Source organism: Budorcas taxicolor, chromosome 4 (assembly GCF_023091745.1).
Source record: "Budorcas taxicolor isolate Tak-1 chromosome 4, Takin1.1, whole genome shotgun sequence".
Taxonomy (NCBI): Eukaryota; Metazoa; Chordata; class Mammalia; order Artiodactyla; family Bovidae; genus Budorcas; species Budorcas taxicolor.
The window spans coordinates 103,270,242-103,294,526 of record NC_068913.1 but is presented as its reverse complement, the minus strand read 5'-3'; the positions used below and the strand labels follow the sequence as shown (position 1 = coordinate 103,294,526).

Here is a 24,285-nt window from a genome sequence, read left to right as displayed (position 1 = left end):
ACTCTATGAAACTTTTAAAATTGAATTTTCTATGTTTGTTTTCCTAGAAGTATAACTACCTGTTTTAGTATCTTGAGTAAGTTTTGAAAACTCTATCCTCTAATGCTAGTTTGGCATATGCTCTCTTCTCCCACGAGGAAGGTCCCTAACTTGATGTCCTCTGGCTTGACCTAGATGTCCCCTCTCCTCCTATATGACTATATGCTAAGTTGCTTCAGTTGTGTCCAACTCTGTGTGACCCCATAGACGGCAGCCCACCAGGCTCCCCCATCTCTGGAATTCTCCAGGCAAGAACACTGGAGTGGGTTGCCATTTCCTTCTCCAGTGCATGAAAGTGGAAAGTGAAAGTGAAGTCGCTCAGTCATGTCTAACTCTTCGTGACCCCATGGACTGCAGCCAATAAGACTCCTCTGTTCATGGGATTTTCCAGGCAAGAATACTGGAGTGGGGTACCATCGCCTTCTCCAATATGACTGTATACATGACAGCATCTTGTGAAGTGACTACCTAACAGGACAGGATGCCTCCTGCTTCCTTGGGTTAAAGGCACATTCCTGTGTCCACTTCACAAATAGGCCATTAGCTTTGTGGGGGAATCCCATCTCCAGTTGGGGTTCTTAGATCTATCACATGCTTGCATGTGCAAGCTCAGTTGTGTCTGACTCTTGCGACCCCCAGGCTGTAACCAGCCAGCCTCCTCTGTCCATTAAATTTTCCCAGCAAGACTACTGGACTAGGTCGCTATTTCCTCCTCCAGGGGATCTTCCTGAGCCAGGAATTGAACCCACAACTGCTGTATCTACTGCCTTAGCAGGCAGATTCTTTACCATTGATCCACCTGGGAATCCCTCTTAGATCTACTGTGCTGTGTGTGTGAAACCCAGGTTTCCCATATTGCAGATGGATTCTTTTACCGACTGAGCCACCAGGGAAGCCCAACGATACTGGAGTGGGTAGCCTATCCTTTCTCCAGGGGATCTTCCCAACCCAGGAATCAAACCAGGGTCTCCTGCATTACAGGCACATTCCTTACCAGTTGAGCTGCCAGGGGAGCTCCTTAGATGTACTGCTGCTGCTGCTGCTAAGCTGCTTCAGTCGTGTCCGACTCTGTGCAACCCCATAGACAGCAGCTCACTAGGCTCCTCTGTCCCTGGGATTCTCCAGGCAAGAATACTGGAGTGAGTTGCCATTTCCTTCTCCAATGCATCAAAGTGAAAAGTGAAAGGGAAGTCGCTCTGACCTCTGAAAGAACCAACTCTGGGATCAGTAAAACATCGTATCTTGGGACAGAGAATGCTGCAGGTTTTTTTCTTTCTCAGGCTTATACTTCTTTTGATTAGAGGTCTACCCACAAACAGCCCAGGAACTTTGGCCTTCTGTCCTCAGTGAAGGGAGGGTCCCAAATCTGTGGGTGACTTCTTTCCTGACTGGACCCTTTGGAGCCCTAAGTGTATTCTCAGATTTCTCCTGACAAGAGGTTAGGTGCATGATGACCTAATCCTTCTCTGTGGTTTGTCTACTTTCCCTGCTTCAACAAGGGAACAGGGTGAGGGGAAGTCCCCTGGGAGGGAAGGGAGGAAATACAGCTGAAATAATTCGAGGCTATGGAGTTGTTCTGAGGGTAACATGAGATGATGAATTTAAAGAACCTGGGGCAGTGCCCACCACATAGCATTTCAGTGAATCAGTGTTTCTTCCTTCTCTCCTCACCTCCTCTTTCTTCCTCTGTTGCTGCAGAGTTGTTATTGTTCGTTTTCCTGATCCCCTTCTTTTCCTCCTGCTTCTCCTCATTTTAGTCTTTCTTCTCCCCTCCCCTGCTCTCCATCTTTTTTCCCCTTTCAGTTTCTTATTAAATCATTTCCAGGAATGACCTCTGTTCAAATTCAGGGATATGGTCTCTGTTATGACTATATACCCTTCATTTTATTATAACATGGAGGACAACTATAGGGAGTCAGCCTTTTTCTGCATTTTAGCTTAGATTAAACTCTTGCAGTCCCTGCCTTAATTGCTTTTTTTTTTTTTTTTTAAGTGGACTCTAGCACTAGATGGGAGATTGGACTAAATGACCTTTAAGATTTCTCCCAGTGCTGAGGTTCTGTGTGGGTGTGGTGTCTGTTTAACGTTTGTAACTGCCTTTGTATATGGTTTTCCCATACTCTCTCTCTCTCTGTTTTTAATATTCTTTTTGCTATGGACTATTTTAAAAGTCTTTATTGAAATTGTTACAATAATGTTTCTGTTTTATGTTTTGGTGTTTTTGGCTGTGAGGCATGTGGGATCCTAGTTCTGCAATCAGGGATCGAACCCACATTCCCTACATTGGAAGGTGAAGTCTTAAACACTGGACTACCGGGGAAGACACTACCCATATTCTCTTTACTGGTTTGCCTCTGTTATTCCTATAGCTCCTTTGATGCCTCTATTTCAAGCCCGAATTCCCTTTGTGGAAGTCATTTCTAATACCTCTTGTATAGTTCTCTACTGCTGTGTAACAGATCTCCCCAAATTTGTGGCTTAAACTAGTAATAATCATTTATTACCTCTCATGATTTCTGTGGATCAAGAATTTAGGACTTGCTCACATACGTGGTTCTGGCTGTTGACTGAAAAAAACACACAACTTAAAAGTTGAGAATTATGTTTTATTTGGTGGACTTTCTGAGGACTGAAGCCTGGGATGCAGCTTCTCAGATAGCTCTGAGGTTCTGTTCCAAAGCAGTAAGGGAGAAGCCAGGTTATATAGGAGTTTTAGCAACAAAAACCAGGTAGTCAGAACATCCAAAGATTACTGTTAATTAAAGAAAAACCAGACAAATCAAGTTAGTGAATTTAGCATTTTTCTCTGTTTTGGGAAGATTTAAGAGTCTGGACTCATTGAAATCATTCCTCTGATATGAACCTTAATTATCTAAGGCCAGTAACTTCTTTCCCATCCTGAGTTCCGTCATGGCTCACTGTGTCCTCAGATGGTAGAAAGTACTGGAGCCCTGTGGGGATTCTTTTATAAGGCATTCATTTCATTACAGAGGGCTTCACCCTCATGACCTAATTATCTCCCCAAGGCCCCACCTCCTATGACCATTACTTTGGGCATTAGAATTTCAGCATGTGAATTCTGGGAGGACACAAACATTCAAAGCGTAGCAGAAGGCAAGTTGACATTTTAACTAGGATAGACAGGGAAGGCCTTTCTTTGAAGGTAGCATTTGAGCAAAGATCAGCAGATGAGGAAAAGAACTAGGTGTATGCGTAAGAGGCTTCTAGGCAGAGGGAGTGGCCCTGTGTCAGGGGTGCGATAACAACACAGCAAACCTCTGTTGTGTTCAGTTATCATCTGTGGAGCTAGTCATCCATGCAGCAACCTTGGTGCTAGAATATGCAGACTAGAGCTGGCCTAAACAGTCTGGGTAACTTTCCCCTTCAAATCCGTGTTTGCTGAGCACTTACCATGTGTTCTAGATACTTGTGAGACAATGATAGTAAAATGGTGTGTACTGAGTCACTTCAGTCATGTCCGTCTCTTTGCAACCCTATGGAGCCCGCCTGGCTCCTCTGTCCATGGGATCCTGCAGGCAAGAATTCTGAAGTGGGTTGCCGTTTCCTACTCCAGGGGATCTTTCCCACCCAGGGATCGAACTCACGTCTGTTTGTTTCTCCTGCATTGGCAGGTGAATTCTTTACCACTAGCACCACCTGGGAAACCAAGTAAAACTTAGATTCTTACCTCAAAGTAGCTCATAGGGAAGATACCATGTACCCCAATACTTGATCAGACTGAATATGAGCAGTGTCCTGAGAGGAAACTGTAGTATCTTGGAGGAGAGAGAGCATACCCAGTGATGATCACAGGAAAAGTTGCAGGAACGAGGCAGAATTTCATGTGAGCCCTTACGTGTTGAGTAGCGTTGAAACGGTGGTGATGGTTGGAGGGAAGCAGATAGTGGACACAGGGCTGGGATACTGATTCTTCTAACACAAGACCCTGAGTGAAATGATTGCCAAGCAGGTTTCCAAAAGTTCAGGATCCCTTCCTCTTCCTGATAACACTTTTTTGATTTTTTTTTTAGCTTTTTAATGCTTATCAGTATACATGTAGCATAAAGAAACCACCTATACTTATAGTTTAGCGTGGGGAGAAATGATCAATCTTTTTCAGGAAGCTTTCTTATTAGACCAAAGCACAGAACATTCAGCTTCCCCATCTGGCCCCTCCTATTTAGAGGTGCTATAGTGCCATACACAAGGAACGTTCCCTGCCATATCAGTCAACAAAAGGTGTGGTCATCAGCCGGACTATGCCCCCTAAGGAGGTTCAGGATGGAAAAAAGCAGGATATTGGCCCTAAATAGTTAAGGTGCATATCAGAGGAATGATTTCAATGAGCCCAAACTCTTGCATCTTCCCATATAAAGAAAAGTGCTGAATTCATTTACTTCAGGTGTCTGGGTTTCTTTAATTCACAGTAATCTTTTGATGTTCTGACTACCTGGTTTTTTCTGCAAAAAATTCCTGTACATCCTGACTTATCCCTCACCTCTTTGGAGCAGTCCCTCAGAGCTGTCTGAGAGGCTGTCTTCTGGACCTAAGGCGTCAGAAATCCGCCAAATAAAATAGGTTTCTCAACTTTTAGGCTGGTTTTTTTTTTTTTTTTTTTGGACCACACTGTAATAGGCTGTGCTGGTAATTTGCTGAGAATAGGTACAGTGGGTCAGATATATTTTGCAAAGAGTTTCTGATCCACAGTTCATCTTAAGTATCAGTTTTTCTCTGAGTAAAGGCTTCCTATGCTAGCAAAAACCCTTTTGTATGCAGGGAATAATGAGCGTGAATAGTAACTGTTTGGAGTATGTGAAATCGGAGGTAGGCAGTGTGCATGAAGGACCTGGGGAACTTGCTGAGGAAAGCATTGTGCAGGTCTTGGCTTCAATTGTTTTTCTGAGTTTTGTGTGGATAGGCAAATGTTTGGGAACAGAACGATTTGATTCATTTGAATCCCAGTTGGCATCTGCCTTAGGGAGGATTAATTCACCTAGATCCCTCTGGAGTCTGTGTTCTGTTAAGCAGATTGCTTTCCTGATCCAGGAGGATGATATTTCTTTAGGAGATGCATAAATAGGCAGCACTTTAAACATTACTGTTTGCATTAAATTTAATATTCTTCATCATTTGCACTGTCTAAACAGCCTAAAGCCCGGAACTAGGAATCCTTGTTTCTAGTGATGGTTAGTATTTCATTGTACCTCGCAAAGTCAGTGATTCCAATCTTCTTGTCCAGTTTTAAAGATTAAAAGGAATTCTTCTGTAAATGCTTCTGAGCTTGAAACAAAGTGATAAGCTAAACAGTTCAAATGAGACTTTCAGTTTATTAGGATTTTTCTATCTTCCTCCCTTTTCCCTTCTCTCTTTCTCTCTCCTACCACCATCCTTCTTTCTTTCTCCCTTTGTTTTCTCCCTACTAACTTTCTTTTCCCTCTTCCTCCCTCCTTGAACCCTGAGCAACTATATTGGGCAAATGTAGGTGCTCTTGTCCTACATTTTGGTGTTTGTCTATCATGTTCTTCAGATGGACGGTGGACCCACCCCTAAAATTGTGTGCAGAATTTGGGGCTGACAATATTTGTCAGTTTTTCTGCTGGGGACATTTATAACTTTTTTTTTTTTTTTAGATCCTCAACAGAGCCTGTGACCAAAAAAAGGTTGAGAAACACTAGTCTAAGATTACATAGAAGTCTTCTGTCTTCGGGGCTGAATTTGACTGTGGACTCCTCTGAAACACTTGAACTAAAGAACTTCACATGGTTCGGCAACCACAGGAGCCAGTCCTAGGAATGTGGGCTCGGCCTTTTAAACCGCCAGAGAGACATCCTGCTTTCAGCTTGTCTGTTTCTGCCCAGGATTAAGGCTGCTAAGCAGGGTTTTCTGTTCTTTTTTTAAAAAAGATGAAGACTTTATAAAGAGATAAGCAGAAGTACCCAAGTAGATTGAGGAATGAAAAGCTTATATTTAAATGACCAAGTCTTGCTCCTTACCAGCTGGAGGGTATCTTCATGAGTTACTCTGTTTTGTTCATGTTCCTTTGTAATTGGGGTGCTAGGTACTTTTTTTTACTTTTGTTCCTTAATTTCTGTCTTCCTCCTAATGAGGAAACCTCTTGCTGGATGAAGGCTGTTCAGAGAGAGCTAGACATGGCCCCTGTCCTCCAAGATGGTATAAGAAACAAGTCAGAAAATATACAAAATGTCAACAGACTCAGAGTAGAATATACTCATCCAGAAGTGATCTACTGGCCCCAGGCACAAGTCAAGTTAACTTTATTTTGGCTGGAATAAAGAACTGTAACTGTGACTCTTCCAGTTCTACAGACAGTGGGACCAGAACATGAAAAATAATCATCTTCCTTCTGGCTGGCCTGGTTAGGCTTCTAGAGTCAGCAGGGCAAGGAGTGACCAGGTGCACTGGCTTAGTATGGATATCTTAAATTTATGGTGTTGTTTCACAGGTGTCTGTGAAAACAATAGTCTGGGAGCTAAAGATGAACAGATGCCTGATGGAAGGCGGAGACTCAGCAGTTGATGAGAAACAGGGCCTTAGTAAAGTGGAGTGGTGTTTTTTCAGAGACTTGAAGAAGAAAAATGATGGCTGATGATGCCAGAGCAGGGAAGGTATGCTTAATATAGCAGTCCAGGGAGAAATGGAAAAGTGTATGCCATGCAGGACAAAGGAAAAATGGATTTTGAAAGGATTCGATGAAACCCAGAGCCGGACTGCATCGGGTATGCTGAGTAAAGGGTAGAGATGAGTCATGGGTGACTTAGGTTTTCTGTTTGCAGTGGTGAAGACATCTTGATGTTGAAATGTTCCAAGGCCTTGGGACCTGGGAAAGAAAGTCCCAGAGAGATGACAAAGAGCTTTGTTTTCATCACATTTGATTAGAGCTGCTGACAAGAGCATGGGTCTAAGCCGTCTTAGAGGGCGTAGATTCTAGGGTTAAAAAAATTCAGACATATCTGTCATTTACCTACGGGAAGTAGCTGGGTCCCCTGGCAAGGATAAGCTACAGAAAGAACCTGATGTGTTTGGTGTGGACAAGTAGAGGAACAGTCTTCTTTTCAGAGTCTGAAACCTGGGCTAGTGATGTACATTCTTTCGCTCATCATCCATTTGAGATTACCTTTTATTTTCTTTTTCTAACTAGTATGGAAAATACCCCCTCAACTTTTTAAAAGAGAAATAATGACTTCTTTGTTTTCTTGGTCATTGAAATGTTAGACTAGTATAAGAAAGCAATATTTATAGCTCAATTCAATCACTCAGTTGTGTCTGACTCTTTGGAACCTCATGGATGGCAGCATGCCAGGCTTCCCTGTCCATCACCAACTCCTGGAGCTTGCTTAGACTCAACATCCATTGAGTTGGTGATGCCATCCAACCATCTCATCCTCTGTCATCCCCTTCTGCTCCTGCCTTCAGTTTTTATCAGCATCAGGGTCTGTTCCAATGAGTCAGTTCTTTATCAGGTGGCCAAAGTATTGGAGCTTCAGCTTCAGCATCAGTCCTTGCAATGAATATTCAGGACTGATTTCCTTTAGGATGGACTGGTTGGATCTCCTTGCAGTCCAAGGGACTCTCAAGAGTCTTCTCCAGCACCACAATTCAAAAGTATCAGTTCTTCAGCCTTCTTTATGGTCCAACTCTCATATCCGTGCATGACTACTGGAAAAACCATAGCCTTGACTAGACAGACCTTTTGTCAGTAAGGGGATGTCAGTAATGGGGATGACAGTAATGTCTCTACTTTTTAATATGCTGTCTAAGTTGGTCATAGCTTTTTTTCCAAGCAACAAGTGTCTTAATTTCATGGCTGGAGTCACCATTTGCAGTGATTTTGGAGCCCAAGAAAATAAAATCTGTCGCTGTTTCCCTATCTATTTGCCATGAAGTGATGAGACCAGATGCCATGATCTTCGTTTTCTGATGTTGAGTTCTAAGCCAGCATTTTCACTCTCCTCTTTTACTTTTATCAAGAGGCTCTTTAGTTCCTCTTTGCTTTCTGCCATTAGGGTAGTGTCATCTGCATATCTGAAGTTATTGACATTTTTCCTGGCAATTTTGATTAAAGCTTGTGCTTCATCTGGCCTGGCATTTCACATGATGTACTCTGCATATAAGTTAAATAAGCAGAGTGACAATATATAGCCTAGATGTACTCCTTTCCCAATTTGGAACCAGCCTGTTGTTCCATGTCTAGTTCTAACTGTTGCTTCTTGACCTGCGTACAGATTTCTCAGGAGACAGGTAAGGTGGTCTGGTATTTCTGTCTCTAAGAATTCTCCACAGTTTGTTGTGATCCACAGAGTCAAAGGCTTTGGCATGTCAGTAAAGCAGAAATAGATATTTTTTCTGGAACTCTCTTGCTTTTTCTACGGTCCAGCAGATGTTGGCAATTTGATCTCCAGTTCCTCTACCTTTTCTAAATCCAGCTTGAACATCTGGAAGTTCTCGGTTCACATACTGTTGAAGACTCACTTGGAGAATTTTGAGCTTTACTTTGCTAGCATGTGAAATGAGTGCAATTGTGTGGTAGTTTGAACATTCTTTGGCATTGCCTTGCTATCTAGCATTAAACTTAGGAGAGACTCTGATGCTGGGAAAGATTGAGGGCAAGAGGAAAAGGGGTAGACAGAAGATGAGATGGTTGGATGGCATCACTGACTCAATGGACATGAGTTTGAGCGAAATCCAGGAGATGGTGAAGGACAGGAAAGCCTGGCATGCTGTAGTCCATGGGGTCGCAAAGAGTCAGACATGACTGAGCAACTGAAGAACAAAAACAAAGCATTAAACTTACTCTGTTTACAAGTAAGAGTCATAATTTTGGTGAAGAAAAGTGTACACATGAGGGTTTTTTTTTTTGCGTGTGTACACTAAGTAAATCTTTTGAAATCAGTCATTTGCTCCACAGATATTTGTTAATGCATACTCTAAACACAGTTTCCTATGGGAGGACCTGAGATACCAAATGCAGACCACAGATAGAACTTAGCAGTTCATCTCTGGGATCAATTTGCTTGAATTAGAATCTGGGTTCTGCCACTTCCTAATGGTGTGATTTTGAGCAAGTGGCTCAACTCTTGTCTTTCTTTCCTGATCTTTAAAATGGAAATAATATTCATGATACTCAACCTTGTACTATTGTTGTAGGGATTAAGTTAATATATACTATACATTTATAACAGTGCCTGGCAATTAGTAAGCACTAAATAAATATTAGCTCTTGTCATTATTGCTTTGCTCTTGTTATTATTGCTTTATGCCAATTGCCACATAATTCAGTACATAATTTACCAACTGACCACAATATTAACAACCAGAATAAGTGAAAGAGATTGTAAACATAGGCACAGAAAGAACACGAAATCAGGAAGGTAAACATGAAGAACGGGGCCTGGCACACAGCTCTGAAAACATTTGAGCTGTCACTGGCTGGTCTTAAATTGGAATACTTCACCTTAGCAACAGTGGATTAGGAGTCCATATAAATGAAGGTGAGAAGTATAGAAAGAACCGATATTGCACTTTTTTTAGTGGCTAATTAGGGGCTCAAAATAACGTTAATTGAAGAATACTCACTTTTGGCAGAGATGTTTCATCATTGATCTCTTGCAAAGCAATATCCCACGGGCTGTGTGACTGGTTGGCCTGGGTGTGCGACCCTGGTTGGCCATATTCCAGCTAGGGGCCGTATGCCAGCTGGAGGCTGTATATCAGCTGGGTAACGTAGGTTGAGGGGTTTAATCTTAGTATCCTTGTCTAGAAAATGAGAACAATCATAGTGCTTGCCTTCCAGGGTCACTCTCAGAGTTAAATTAATTGTTATATATCTAAAGCACTTAGAACAATGTTTAATATGTAGTAAACACTCATAGTTAAGTGTTCACTGTTTTCAACACTTCCCCATACAACTCACACTGGAGGTGATTTCATTGTCCAGGCACTCAGGGTGGGACCTTGGGCAGGCTGGCGTCTACCTTCTGTCTGAACAGTGAGCTCCAGCTTAGTATGACTCTTTGATACATTCACCTGCTTTCCTCCCCTCTCCTGGCCTCCAGAACCCAGCCTTGGAGTTTTCCCTTAAGAGATGTTTACACCAAAAATCAGTCAAGATTTGCCAATTCTGTTGAAGAAATTCACAGGGCAAATGGTGAAGTATGAAATACTGAAGGATTTAGATGAGGCATGCTTATTTAATTCACAAAAATTTCCTTTTTACTTTAGACATATAAATAGCTAATGGGTGCATATGTGTATATCATATAAGTGGTATTGCCCTATGTAATTTCTCTTTTTAAGAGTACAGACATACGATATAGATATATGTATATCTGTGTATGTGCATATATAGATACATATGTATTATTTATATATATATAATGACACACACATATGTATATATAACTCATATATATATATAACTCATATATATCACATAAAGATACTTTCTACTCTCAATTTAATCTCTTCTTTCCCCCTCCCAGGAATCAGTTTCTAGTCAGTGCAGTTATTTATGGAAGTGATTGAGGACCTGCATTTTGGTGTTGCGTCTATGTTGGCTCTAGTTTGTGGGCTTTTTAGCTGCTGTCTTGATAATCTCAGCATCTAGCCCCAGTGCTCACAGCTGCTCCATTTCGTCCTTGGATGTGAAGGACTGGTCATCATGAGACAGCAGCTTGTTTTTGTTTTCTTGCTGACAGCTAAATGGTGATGCCCAGGAAATCCACCAGTCGAGTTTGACCTCTGATAGCAAGCTGTTTAAATAAAATTAGAAGATATGTCGGTTGTGCTTCTTACTCTCCACAGTGCACTACTGGCCTTATTGGGTCATGTTTTCCTTCTTTTTTCCTTTTTTTTCTGGCTGTGCTGCATGGCATGTGGGATCTTAGTTCCCTAACCAGGGATTGAACCAATGCCCCCTGCAGTGGAAGATCAGGGTCTTAGCCATTGGCTGGCCAGGAAAGACCTAGGTGATGTTTTCCTCCTGAAAGGAAACTTAAAAAGCGTATAGATATAGTTTAGGGAAAAAACATTTTTTAAATCAAGATCCGAGCTTCAGAAGTTTTGCAAATTGGAGCATGTATAGAGTGTGTACTGACTGTTATTTTTGTAGTTTATGAAAGTGACTCAGCCATCTAAGTTCTAAGCTATGGTGCTCTGCTGATCTTTTGCCAGTGAAATAAGGCTGTGAAAGTAAGGTCATATGGAAAAAGTATAACGTGTTTTCTACTGATTCCCTTTCACTTTATCTTCTGTCATACCTCAGAGGTTGTATTTGTCATTTTGTTTTCTCAGATTTATTTCCATTGGCAGACAGAGTACAAGCTAATACCTAGTAGTTCAGAATGAAAGCTCCTGTTTTTCTAATTTCAACTGCTGCTGGAATGTTGTTCTCAGCAACTTCTTACTGGCTGACCTTCTTCACCTGAAGTCATTTATTTTATGATTTAACTGGTAGATCGAATCAATCTACAAATATTTATTGATATGGTTTACAGTTGGTGGTTTAGAGGAATTATTATGGGAATGTGGTTCAGCTATTGTGTTGCCATAGGTTCTGATGTGATGGATTTAATTTCTTGTATATATTGATACTTTCAGCTGTGTTATATCAGCCAGCTATATTCCTGAAAAACAAACCACTCCTAAACTCATCAGCTTTTTTTAAAAAAAATTTTTATTGGAGTATGGTTGTTTTACAATGTTATGTTAGTTTCTACTGTACAACAATTAAATCAGCTATAGGTATACATGTATCTCCTCTTTTTATGGATTTCCTTCCCATTTAGGTCACCACAGAGCACTGTAAACAATCCCTTGTGCTACACAGTTGGTTCTCATTAGTGATTTATTTTATATATTGGTGACTCAGATGGTAAAGAATCCACCTGCAATGCAGGAGACCTGGGTTCAATCCCTGGGTCAGGAAGATTCCCTGGAGGAGGTCATGGCAACCCACTCCAGTATTCTTGCCTAGAGAATCCCCATGGACAGGGGAGCCTGGCGGGTTGCAAGTCCATGGGGTCACAAAGAGCTGGACAGGACTGAGTGGCTAAATACCCAGCACACACATCAACAGTGTGTATATGTCAGTCTCCCAAGTCATGGCACTCCTCTTCCTCTTTGGTATCCATACATTTGTTCTCTCCATCTATATCTCTATCTAAACTCATCAGCTTTGACAACAGTCATTTATTATTGTAGTTCACACATTTGTGCCTTGACTGGAGGTTGGCTCACTTCGGTGGGGTTAGGGGCAGTGACTTGTTTTACTGGTTTCAGCTAGATTCACTCACATGTCTAAGGCTGAGAGTTGGCTGATCTTGGCCAAGCCTGTCTGGGGACAACTCTGTTTCCTGTGTCTGTCCTCCTGGGATCGGTAGATTGTCCTAGCACATCCTTCGCACTGTGATGGCAAAGGCACAAACGTGTGAGTTCAGTTGTGCATTTCAAGACTGTACTTGCGTTAGGAAGCGCATATCCTTTTAACCAGAGCAAGTCAGGTGGTCCATCCCAGGATAGGAATTAGTCCCCAGTGGGAGGATAAAGGCACAAATGAAGAACTGTGGAGCCAATTACGTGATTTGTAACATATGTTAAGGTGCTCATTGACTCTATGTTGAGGGACTCTGAATGGGCCCCTTGACCCACTAAGGCTTCTAGTAATTACTGTTTTGAGGTATAAAGTAGAGCAGCCAGAAGCAGGCCATTTCCATGTGCAGTCATCCTGGGATGATAATATTCCCTGTGTAGGAAATTTAGAAATAGTATGAAATTGTGGGAAAAAAATTGCTCATGTTCCGAGTTATTCTCCAGAGATCATTCTGTCACTTTCCTTATTAATAGTGCACACATTTATATCTTTTTTTCTTAATACTCTATCATAAATCTTTGCCTTGTTATTAAAAAGGCTTTAACATGTAACATTTCTGGCTGCATAACATTTCCATTGTATGAGTACACCCTAATTCATTAACCTTGCCCTTCCTTTTGACTGTTTTACTTTCAGTGTCTTGTGATTATAAATAATGCTGTAGTGAGCATATCTGTGCAGAAATGTTTGTCTATGTTTACTTGTCTTTTTCACGGATCGAGAAACCTGAGTTTTGCCACTCGTTTGCTGTGTGGTCTAGACCTGTCTGTTAGTTTCCTCATCTTAAGATCACATATTGAGCTTGATGGCCTTAAACTTCTTTCTAATTCAGAAAATATCTTTCAAGGGAAAGTAATAAATTGCTGGTTTGAATTGGAAGCAGGCAAGCAACTCCAGTTGTTTGTCACCAAAAAGCTCAGGAAGCTTCTTTGGGCTTCTTTGGGCTTCTTTGGAAGCTTCTTTGGGCTTCTCTCTTGGAAGAGTTCAGGGGAAGTTTTATTTCATAGTTTGCATGTCATTTGTCCTTCAGCCTCCATCTCTGATATAACAAAGATTATATTTACATAAAATTTTTTAAAAACAAGAGTATAGGGCACTGAGCATTAGGGTTATAAACTCTTGACCTACTTAATGGATGTGTGCTTTGAGAATGGCTTAGCTTATTGGAAGGACTGACCTGTCTTCATTTTGATTGTAATTTTATGTTTAAATAATTTTATTTATTTGTTTATAGTTGGCTGTACTGGGTCTTCATTTCTGCACGGGCTTTTCTCTAGTTCTGGGTAACTAGCTGGCGTAACTCTCTAGTTGAGGTGTGGCCACTTCTTGTTGTGGTGGCTTCTCTTGTTGTGGAGCGTGAGGCTTAAGTAGTTGTGGCTCCCCAGCTCTAGAGCACAGGCTCAACAGTTGTGGCCCACGGGCTTAGTTGCTCTGCGGCGTGTGCGATCTTCCCTGATCAGGGATCGAGCCCATGTTTCCTGCAGTGGCAGGAGGATTCCTTACCACTGAGCCACCAGGGAAGGTGCGCTTGTAATTTCATATCTGCTTTTTGTATTTATGTTTGCCTTTTCTTTTGTGCCTTGTGATTTACCTGTCATCACAGAGATCATAACAGCACAACCATGGGGTCTGGCCTTATCTCACCATTTCCTGATAATTGCATGTGCCCTTTTTCTCAGTGATGCCTCCTTACTGTTCATTTTCATATGTACTGAGGCTGGATTTCATCTTGCTGTCTCTCTTCCAGCCTCTGCTGGGGATCGATATTGCTCACTGTGGACAGGCTGTAAGTGCTGACAGGTGGAGGTATGAACACATCACTCCTGAGTGGAAAAAAGTGTGATCTGTGCTCTGTCTGTCTCTCTGGCCACTCCCCACATCGGTCCTGAGCATGTCCTCCTTGCAGCTGACAGAGACTTCTCATTCCGAACTCCTGCTGGGAGTGGTGTTAGAAACTATTTGGGACTTCCCTGGTGGTACAGTGGATGTACCCTGCCAGTGCAGGGGACACAGGTTCAATCCCTGGCCTGGGGAGATGCTGTACGCTGTGGAGCAACTAAGTCCATGTGCCGCAGCTACTGAGCCTGTGGACCCTAGAGCCTGTGCTCCTCAGCAAGAGAAGCCACCCCAGTGAGAAGCCTTTGCACCACGACTGGAGCGTAGCTCCTGCACACTGCAACTTGAGAAAGCCCACACGCAGCAATGAAAACCCAGTGCAGCCAAAAGTAAAAAAAAAAAAAAAAAAGATACTTGGTTTGGCTCCTCATCCAGTTGCCCCCGCTGCCCTCAAGCTGAGCTGGGGTGCCCATCTGGCCAGCAGGACTCTGCACCCAGTACAGTGTGGTCTCCATCCTCTGACCGCCTTCAAGAGGCCTTTTGTTTCCTGCCCCTCCCGCTCGGCCAGGATGTGGTCCCCAGTCCCCTGGGAATGATGGGACTCCTCCACCGCCCCAGAGTGCTCAGCAGCTCCGGAGAACCAGCTCTAAAAGCAAAACATCTTCAACCGACTGAAACCTTGTCTGTCTTTATTTTACCCCAGGAAATATTAATACATTGGGGCTGGAATATTTAATTGAGTCAGTTATAAATTGGATTTGGGGGAAAATCATTTTCTTCGATGCAAGTGAATCTAACCTTCCCCTGAAGGAAGTTGCTTACAAAGTACAACCTTCATCACTGCAAGCTCTAGTTTTTGGCTTCTGTACCCACTCTTCCACTGCCCCTTGATGGTTGAGTGATGTGGTGTTCATGTACCTTTTCATAAGAAAACTTGAACCTGATTCTTGAGTGTGAAATAATTCATAATGTGAATGACTTTGCTGCCCTCTACAATAACAGTTCACGAAGGTGTGAATGTCTATGTACATTTTAATAAAGCAAGGGAGAATATCTTGGCTTTATTTCAGTCTCGTTTTGGTAAACTGGCATCGGGTGAGGAATGCTGACTCTGGGAACCTCTGACTTGTTTTCTCTTGTTCTGCACCTGCTTGCAGCCGCCTTGCTCTCCCCTGCCCTGCCCTTCCCCCTTCTTTTCCAGGGCTGTGCCGAAGTACCTCCTCTCAAGTAACTTGGTGAGGAGTGCAGGGTACCGTGCGGGCTCCTGGGAGAATGCTGCTGAGTGATGGAGGTGCTTCTGTCTGATCAGTGCTGTTCCTTCGTTGCGATCCCCAGGCCTGTGATCATCACGAAAGCCAGAGGCCAAGACCAGACTCAGCAAGAGGCTGCCCTTCCCTCTGGATTTCATGCATTTCAGAAACATGTTTTACAAACTCTGAAGTTTCTGAGAGGGCTAAGTAAAGTTCTGAAAGTCTAGGGCTGGTGTAAGGCTTCAGTGCAGTTGTAGGAGCAGTCTGGGACCAGCATGGGGAGTGAGAAGAAAACAGGAAGCAGATAAGTACCCACTGGGGAGAAGGGCAGAGGCCTTCTAACCATTGTCTCTGGTCCTGTCTCCTGAGACCCTGGTTGCAGTCATTCACTCTCTCCTGCTTGTTTTTATTTTTAATTGTAGAATTGGACAAAAAGTTTGTTGGGGTTTTTCTGCAAGATGTTATGGAAAAACCCAACGAACATTATGATATTTTTTTATTGGAATATAGTTGCTTTACAATGTTGTGTTAGTTTCTGCTGTACAGCAAAGTGAATCAGTCACACGTATACATGTGCCTCCTCTTCCTTGGATTTCCTTTCCATTTAGGTTGGCACAGAGCATTGAGTGGGGTTCCCTGTGCTATACAGTAGATATTAGTTATCTATTTAATACATAGCAGTGTATGTGTGCCAATCCCAATCTCCCGATCCGTCCTCTCCTTCCTTCATATTTTTAGATGTACTTATTTATTTATGAATAGATAATAGGTTCATTTGGCTTGAAAACCAAAAAGTATAAAACACTGCACACTGGAATTGTCCATCCTATCCTATTCCCCATCCACCCAGTCTCTTCCCACTGTGCCCAGGGAGCTTAGTTTCTTTGTTTCATGTGCGTGCTTCCAGAGTTGCCTTAGGCGTCCTTACACTCAAGTGAATGAAAGCATCGATTCTTGTTCTGCCATTTGTTTGTTCATCCTTTGATCTCCTCTCTCATGTTCTCATTTTATTTCTTTTAATTCTACTCTCAGTAATTTTTTAATTAATTATTAATTTATTATAGTTTTGGTTGTGCTGGGTCTTTGCTGCTGTGTGTGGGCTTTCTCTAGTTGGGGAGCACAGAGGCTACTCTCTAGCTGCAGGGTGAGGGCTTCTCACTGTGGCGTCTTCTCTTGTGGAGCACAGGCTCCAGGCACATGGGCTTCAGCAATTGCAGCACATGGGCTCAGCAGTAGAGGTTCTCGGGCTCTAGACCACAGGCTCAGTAGTTGTGGCTCAGGGGCCTAGTTGCCCCGAGGCACATGGGATCTTCCCAGACCAGGGATCAAACCCGTGTCCCCTGCATCGGCAGGTGGATTCTTATCCCCTGTAGTACCAGAGAACTCCCTCAATAATTCTTTGTTGGAGGATTTTTTGAGGAGAAAGGTCAGTGGTCACTTGTTTTACTTATACCTGATGCCCTGAGCAGATTTCACAGTGTGCTTGTCTTTTTCCCATAGATGAAGTGGAGAATGAGAAATGGTACCTGTCTCCAGACTTTCCACCAACAACCATCAAGACAGAGCCCATCACGGACGAGCCACCCTCGGGACTCGTCCCCTCTGTCACGCTGACCATCACTGCAATCTCCACCCCATTTGAAAAGGAGGAAACCCCTCTGGAAATGAACGCTGGGGTAAAGTCACTTTTCTTCCAAAAAAACAGATTAGATCGAGAGATAACAGATCCTCATTCTCCAAAAAGGCATTTAATCTTTTTGGAGCCAGTGGTTGTATATGTTTAAGGATATGTAACTGTATATATATGTGTGTGTGTGTGTGTGTATATGTATATATATATATATATATATATGTAAAGGTATATTTATGTCTATATCCAGAGCATGTTGATTTGGTGTCAACATTGGTTATATCACTTCCTTTAAAGGCATTGTCCAGAAAAACTGGTAGAAAGTCTCATTTCGGTTTTTCTGCGAATGCTATTACAAAATTGAAAAAGTTCAGGGATATCCATGTTGGCAAAAAATTCTCCCTGGAATTGATTTTTAAGCCAGTTGGAAGGGAGTGGTTTCAGCGATGGTGCTATTCATAGCTTTCTGGGCTGTGGCAACAAGGATTGCTTGTTCCTGTGTCTGCTTTATTCCCCTAGTGCTGTGCGAGTTGCCCTGACTTAATTCAGGGATTTCCCAGCTACCAGCTCTCGTATTACCTGTGGAAAACGTAAGAAACTGGGAGTTGCTCGGTTCCGTGCCTGTAGCAAGTAGGATTTAGTTCTACTCCACCTTCTCTTTAGGTGTTTCGATGTCTGGTGATGGACCAGGGGCATACTTGTACATCTTCTTCTGGATATTCAGAATCCAGTCCTAACTTTCCTTGTGCTCAAAGCCACAGGTTATGTTACAATGACTCCACTGGCATTCTCTAAGTCTTTTCTCCTCTGAGCAAGGTAGAGGAATCAGGAAAAGGTAACACAGCAGTGGTGGCACCACCAAGGCGTGGCTGCATCCTCACTCCTTGTGCTGTTTACCTTCCATCCATCGGGAAGCTGAGGGCCGATGGAGATGAGGTGAACGGAGCATCTGTATGCTGCCCTCTAGAATTCCTTTCTCAGTAGCTACCTGAGTCTGTTTATAGGATGAGGCTTCTGGAGTCTGTATTAGTCTCCTTGCTCTGTGATGTTTTAGTTTGAATTTTGAGCAAGTCACTAAGAAAGATCAGAGTCATGGCCTTTCTCCCACGCGTGGACCAGATACCTGTCCTCCTTTCCCTACCCAGTGTTTCGTGGTTACGTGTTGTCAGTTGTCAGGAACCTGGAGAGAATGCACGCAATTGGGTTCACACAGTTCCTCTTGCCAGAGGCCCGTGACCCTTTAGGAATGTGCCAGACTAGTTTTGGGGTAAAATGCCTATACAGTACCATAAACACAATAGAATGAAGCACTGACAAGTGAGCCCTGGCTTCTTCATTTGAGAATTCTGAGGGCTCCCTCACCTGTACTGCCAGAGTTGGCAATGGGTGAGGGTTAAGGACTAAAATACTTCCCGGTCCAAGAAGCAGCCTGCGCTCAGCCAGGCCTCACCAGCCCTAGCACAGCCCTGGGAGGGAGACAGGATGACAAACAACTCCCCGGGGTGTTGCTTCGGGTTTGTTACTGGCTTTTAAAAACTGTGTTTGAATTTCTTTCTTTAGGTTGATTCCTCATGCCAGACCATTATTCCTAAGATTAAGCTGGAGCCTCATGAAGTGGATCAGTTCCTAAACTTCTCTCCCAAGGAAGGTCTGTCTCCTCTCCTCTTTGGGCTAACAGGTGTGGGTGTGTCACCCCAGGGAAGGTGGGGGCCGTTGATTGTACTAAAAGCAGAGCTTGTTTTATGAAATAGCTGTTCTTGACTCTAAATACAAACTTTAAAGCTAGATTTTATCTTCCCATATATGTGTATGCTTAATTGTCAAGTTAAATCTTCAACTTTTATTCCAAGCCAGGGTGACCTTTCAACATGTTTATAGACTCTTCTGACTTGGGTGCTAACAAGGGAACATGGGAACCCCTGCCCTCAAGCCATCCTATGAGTAAAAGACAGCTCCCTGCCCTGGCAAGATGATCAGTACAGACCTAATGGGCATTTACAAAGCCAACTTGCCGGCTTAAAACAAACTCTAATTTTAAACCCTTTGTGAAGTGGATTCACAGTTTCTCTGTCTGGCAATTCAGTATTTTTAAATGTTGATTTTTGGGTGGCTCAGCTATGGGGTCTCACAGAGTTGGACACAACTGAAGTGACTTAGCAGCAGCAGCAGCTGGTAGAGAATCTGCCTGCAATATAGGAAATGAAGGTTCAGTCTCTGAGTCAGGAAGATCCTCTGGAAAAGGGAATGACAACCCACTCTAGTATTCTTGCCTGGGAAATCCCATGACCAGAGGACCCTGCTGGGCTACAGTCCATGGAGTCAGGAGAGTTGGACATGACATAGTGACTGAATCACCACCAAGTACCACCACTCCTCTATTCCTGCGTCCTTCAGGCATCTTGCATCTGTTTAGAAATAAGTGGTGTCAATACTTGAAATGGGCACACTCTCACCTTTTTCTTTCCCTGTGTCAGTTTTTCCCTTGACCCCTGTGAAGCTCATGGGTAGGAATTCTGAACGCAGACCCCTAAGTCTCAGAGAGTCTAAGAAGCTCTCTCAGCCTTTTTAATTGATATACTTTGCCCAGCTCCTTAATTCAGTGCCTTAAGACACACTATCCCCTCCCTTTTTATTTATACTTTCAGCACATGGTTAGAAGGACAGCTCATCGATGTGACCAACAAATAAGAAACTAGAATACGCGCTGGTCATGGGAAAGGTATCCGTGCTATGGTGTGGACATAATGTGCAGATGTTACAATATATAGGAGCAGTGCTCACAGAAACAAAGTCTACTTCATCCCACCAGAAACATACTCAAGATTTAACGTGACACTTTAATCAAGGTTGGCATTTACCTTTGTCATCAGTAAAGAAAGGATTCAATTATTTTTTTATACTTTTTTGGCCACACAGCACAGCATATGGCATCTTAGTTCCCTTTGAATCCATGCCCCTTTGGAAGTGTGGAGTCTTAACCACTGGACTGGCAGGGAAGTCCCAGGATTCAGTTTTTATAATTAGTAATACTGACTAAAATCCATATATTTATTTTAACTGAGTGATACACATTTTAGTGCCTTTCAGCTTTAAAGAAAGTAATTCCTTTCATTTTTGTGATACTGGTAACAACTATCAAATACATTTTGCTCTTTCAATCTGTGTTGCCATATGCTTCCGAAAATGTCGTCACCGTACCAGTAAGCCCCGTGGTGGCTTCAGAATCTCCGATCTCTAGAGGAGAAAAGTTTCAGGGTCCTTCCTTGAAGTGCCCATCTTTCCTCATTATCCTAGATAAACAGGGAGAAGGAAATTCAATATGCTTGAATGTAGCAGGGCTTCTAGGCAAAGTGGCTTGTTGTCCCCAGCCCTGTCAGGAAGTAACCCAAGAGCCACATTTCAAGTGAATTTAGAAATCTGATACTGAGGCACTTGTGACCAGGGCAGTAGCTCTCAATAAGTGGGTAAGAGGAGATTCGAGTTTGCTTCACTTTTCCTGCCGTGCCATTTCCATTTTCGTGTGTGTGTGGAGCACCTTCTTCTTGGAAAGTAGAAAAGTACTAGAATAATTTGGACTGTGCCCAGCCAAAGGGAAAAGCAAGCTCTAGTACTCTTGACTAATTCTCCAAGACTAATAGCTCTGCATGGCAGACACTGGAAGCCCCTGTGAGGTTTGTCTGCTCCTGGGTTTTGTTTTGCTTTTGTTTTTATTTGCTTGTTTGTTTACCATGGCTAAAAGATAAACATTGTTAAAATTCCGTTCAGTAGCTCAGTCATGTCTGACTCTCTGTGACCACATGGACTGCAGCACTCCAGGCCTCCCTGTCCATCACCAACTCCTGGAGCTTGTTCAAACTCATGTCCATCAAGTCTGATGCCATCCAACCATCCCATCCTCTGTTGTCCCCTTCTCCTCCTGCCTTCAATCTTTCCCAGCATCAGGGTCTTTTCCAATGAGTCAGTTCTTCCCATCAGGTGGCCAAAGTATTGGAGCTTCAGCTTCACCATCAGTCCTTGCAATGAATATTCAGGACTGATTTCCATTAGGATTGACTGGTTTGATCTCCTTGAAGTCCAAAGGAAACATTGTCAAAAGATAAGCTCTGAAAAATTAAAACTTTCAATCGTTTATTTGAGCAAAAATTAATTAGACTTTGCAGCGCCAAACTGGTTAGAAGTTTCCTCTGACAAGAGCTGGGGGGGAGACTTTTATAAAAAGAAGGTGGAAGCAAAGTAAGGAGATTATTTATGAGCTATAACTTAAAACTTAGTTGGCTGTTTGTGACCAGTTGTCCTTAGATTCCAGCCTGGTAACCTTGAAGCATTTACAGGATTAGATTTTGGTTTGCCTGTGTAAGTGGCCAGAGCACTGGAGACACCCCAGGGTAACAGCTTCCATGCTTATTAATTGACCTGGCACTACAGAGTCCCATAGGTCATCATGGGGTTGGGAAAACCTTACTTAACACTCTTAGGACTCCTTTCTAGGTGAACAGATATTTAGGACACCTACCTACCCTCCTTAGCTGCCTGGAAGCTGTGGCCAAAGAGTTGACAATAGAGATGTATGGGATTGTTTTAGAATATTCTTTAGCTTTAGGAGTGCCTGTGGGCTCTTAAAACACCAGGGAGCTCTACGGCAGGGTAGGTTAGAAAGAGAAAAGAGAGGGGTTAGTGTAAGAAAGAAAGAGGAAAAAGTATGTGCTGTTAGTGGGGGTGGGGCAAGGTGGGGAAGTGACTGAGAGAGATGGATCGCCTGTGGTTCCCTGGGACTGTCGGTGTTTCAGTGAGCAGAAGAGCCCCATGCTTCCAGCTTCTCACCTCCAAAGGCAGCTCTGAGGGTCCTTTTTCTGAGGTGAGTAGCTGTGTCTCAGAAAGGCTCCTTCCATCTACAGTATCTCAGGCAGGAGGCCTTTCCATGGCCCCAGGCTGTTCTCTGGTCGAGCAAGTCCAGGTGTGTATGCGGCCCCCGGGCTCTCCTCGCCCAGTTCAGAGCTGCTGCACTCGGGGCTCTGTTGTCGTGGGGGAATGCGGAGTGAAAGGCTTACCCAAGGTCACGTCCCTTGGCTCAGTAACGGTGACTGGCCATCAAGGGATTGCAGCACAACGTGAAGATTCACAGGTCAGGAAAAGAGCGAGACCCCCAAAGCACATTTGCCAGGTTGAACTCGGAGACAGTTCTTCCTTTGGAACCTGCCTCTGCTGCGCTGGAGGTGCATGAGCGGCACTGACCCAGGCTCCAAGGCTTGGCAGAGTATGAATGTCTCCCTGGGGAGAGGTGGAGGATGCTTGATGCTGGGGAATGTTGCGGGGACACCCCGCTCCCCCTCATTTATCTTCCAGTGCCTGCTTTTCTATCCACAGATGGACTGGGTGTTATCTGAATCAAGAATGCCTGGCATCTGGCCTGTGGGCCCTGCCATGCACATTCCTGCAGAAACAAATGAGCTTTTCTCAAACCCTCATGGGCTCCCTGCTTCTGCTATTTCTTTTCTTTTCTTCTTCTTTTTTTTTTTTTAAGATACATTAACGTGGTGGTTTACAATCAAACTGTGGAAACTATATGAAATGAAGCGAGGGAACATTATGCCAGCACCATCCCTGCCTACTGTAATTTCCCATGTCCCCATTTTGTCATAATTTGATTACTTTCTTACATATTTTCCCGAGTTTCTTTATGTAGTTACAAGCAAATAGGCTCTGTATTCTCTTTCTCTCCTTTTTCGTACAAAAAGAAGTCTACTCTACACACTGTCTCGCACCTTGATTTATTTCTCTCGTTTATAGGTTGAGACCAGCATACACTTAAGTCACATCTACTGAAACTCCTGTTGACCAAAGTAAAACTCAAAAGTCCAGTCCAAAAACGTATCCACAATGTGCTGTGCTAAGTTGCTTAGTCGTGTCCGACTCTTTGCGAACCCATGGACTGCAGCCCTCCAGGCTCCTCTGTCCATGGGATTCTCCAGGCAAGAATACTGGAGTGGGTTGCCATGTCCTCCTCCAGGGGATCTTCCCAACCCAGGGATCGAACCCAGGTCTCCCCCATTGCAGGCAGATTCTTTACCAACTGGGCCACCAGGGAAGCGCATTATCCTCAATAAAGCCAGAAAATCAAGCCAAGAAAGCGCCTGCTTGAGGCTGTATCAAGAACTGCAGAGTTGGAACCCAGAAATTGAATCTACTGTTTTTCGAAAGAAACACTTAACTTTTGCCTTCACAGTACATCTTGGAGGCCGTTCCATGTCCACTAGGAGAGATTCCTCGTCCGTTTGTTCAACTGTCCCTGGTTGGATGTTGGATGTTTAAGTGCCCCCACGTCCTGCTTCGTTGCTCCCTGATGGATGCAATCCGTTCTTTTCCCCTCAGCCTCCGTGGACCACCTGCACTTACCACCCACTCCTCCCAGCAGCAACAGCAGCGACTCCGAGGGCAGCCTGAGTCCCAGCCCGCGCCTGCACCCCTTTGGCCTTCCGCAGACCCACAGCCCCGCCAGGGCCCCGGCGCGGGCCCCCTCGGCGCTGGCCAGCTCCCCGCTCCTCACTGCCCCTCATGTGAGTGTCCCTGCATCCCTGCAACCCGATCCCCCATCCTGTCATTTGGAGCTTCACGCAGCGTGGCTGCCATTCCGGGCCACTTGGCTTTTCTTCCTGTGGGAAGTTTTCAGTCTGATTGCTAAAGCTGGGGGATGACAGACTTAGAGAACATTTTCTAAAAACTGCCTGTGATCTCATCGTGCTAACACATTCTTTTCCTTTTCTGTGCATGCTTCCGGTTTTTATTCCTGTGCTTATTTTTTATAGCTACAACCATGAGGAATAAAAATGGTGTCATTCTTCTCAAAATTATATCACAAATATTTATCGTCAATTTAGGCAGTCTTTGTGACCTAGGATAGGAAATAGCTAATTTTTTAAATAAGCAATCTTCGATGAACTGAAAAATTGCCCTGAGATTAAATGTTTTGATGTCTAAAGCACAAGCATATAATTTAACCCTTTTTGTCTGTGGTTCAGCTCTTAACCCAGTGACTCAGGATGGAACTCATGAGTCATTATTCATCCCTCACATATATAATTTCTCCAAGTAAAAAATAGGGATATATAATTAATTTTGTATTGTTCTGATTAGTCAATTGATTT

At 43.5% G+C, this 24,285-nt stretch overlaps 1 protein-coding gene across 1 annotated transcript in view; it reads left to right on the top strand.

Annotated features, from left to right (window-relative positions):
- CREB3L2 (cAMP responsive element binding protein 3 like 2) overlaps window positions 1-24,285 on the top strand; it is a 124,780-nt gene that overhangs the window by 76,054 nt on the left and 24,441 nt on the right. The window contains exons 3-5 of the mRNA XM_052638653.1: window positions 17,014-17,189; window positions 18,704-18,791; window positions 23,513-23,697. Coding sequence (XP_052494613.1) covers window positions 17,014-17,189; window positions 18,704-18,791; window positions 23,513-23,697 — 449 coding nt within the window. The remainder of the gene's footprint in view (window positions 1-17,013; window positions 17,190-18,703; window positions 18,792-23,512; window positions 23,698-24,285) is intronic.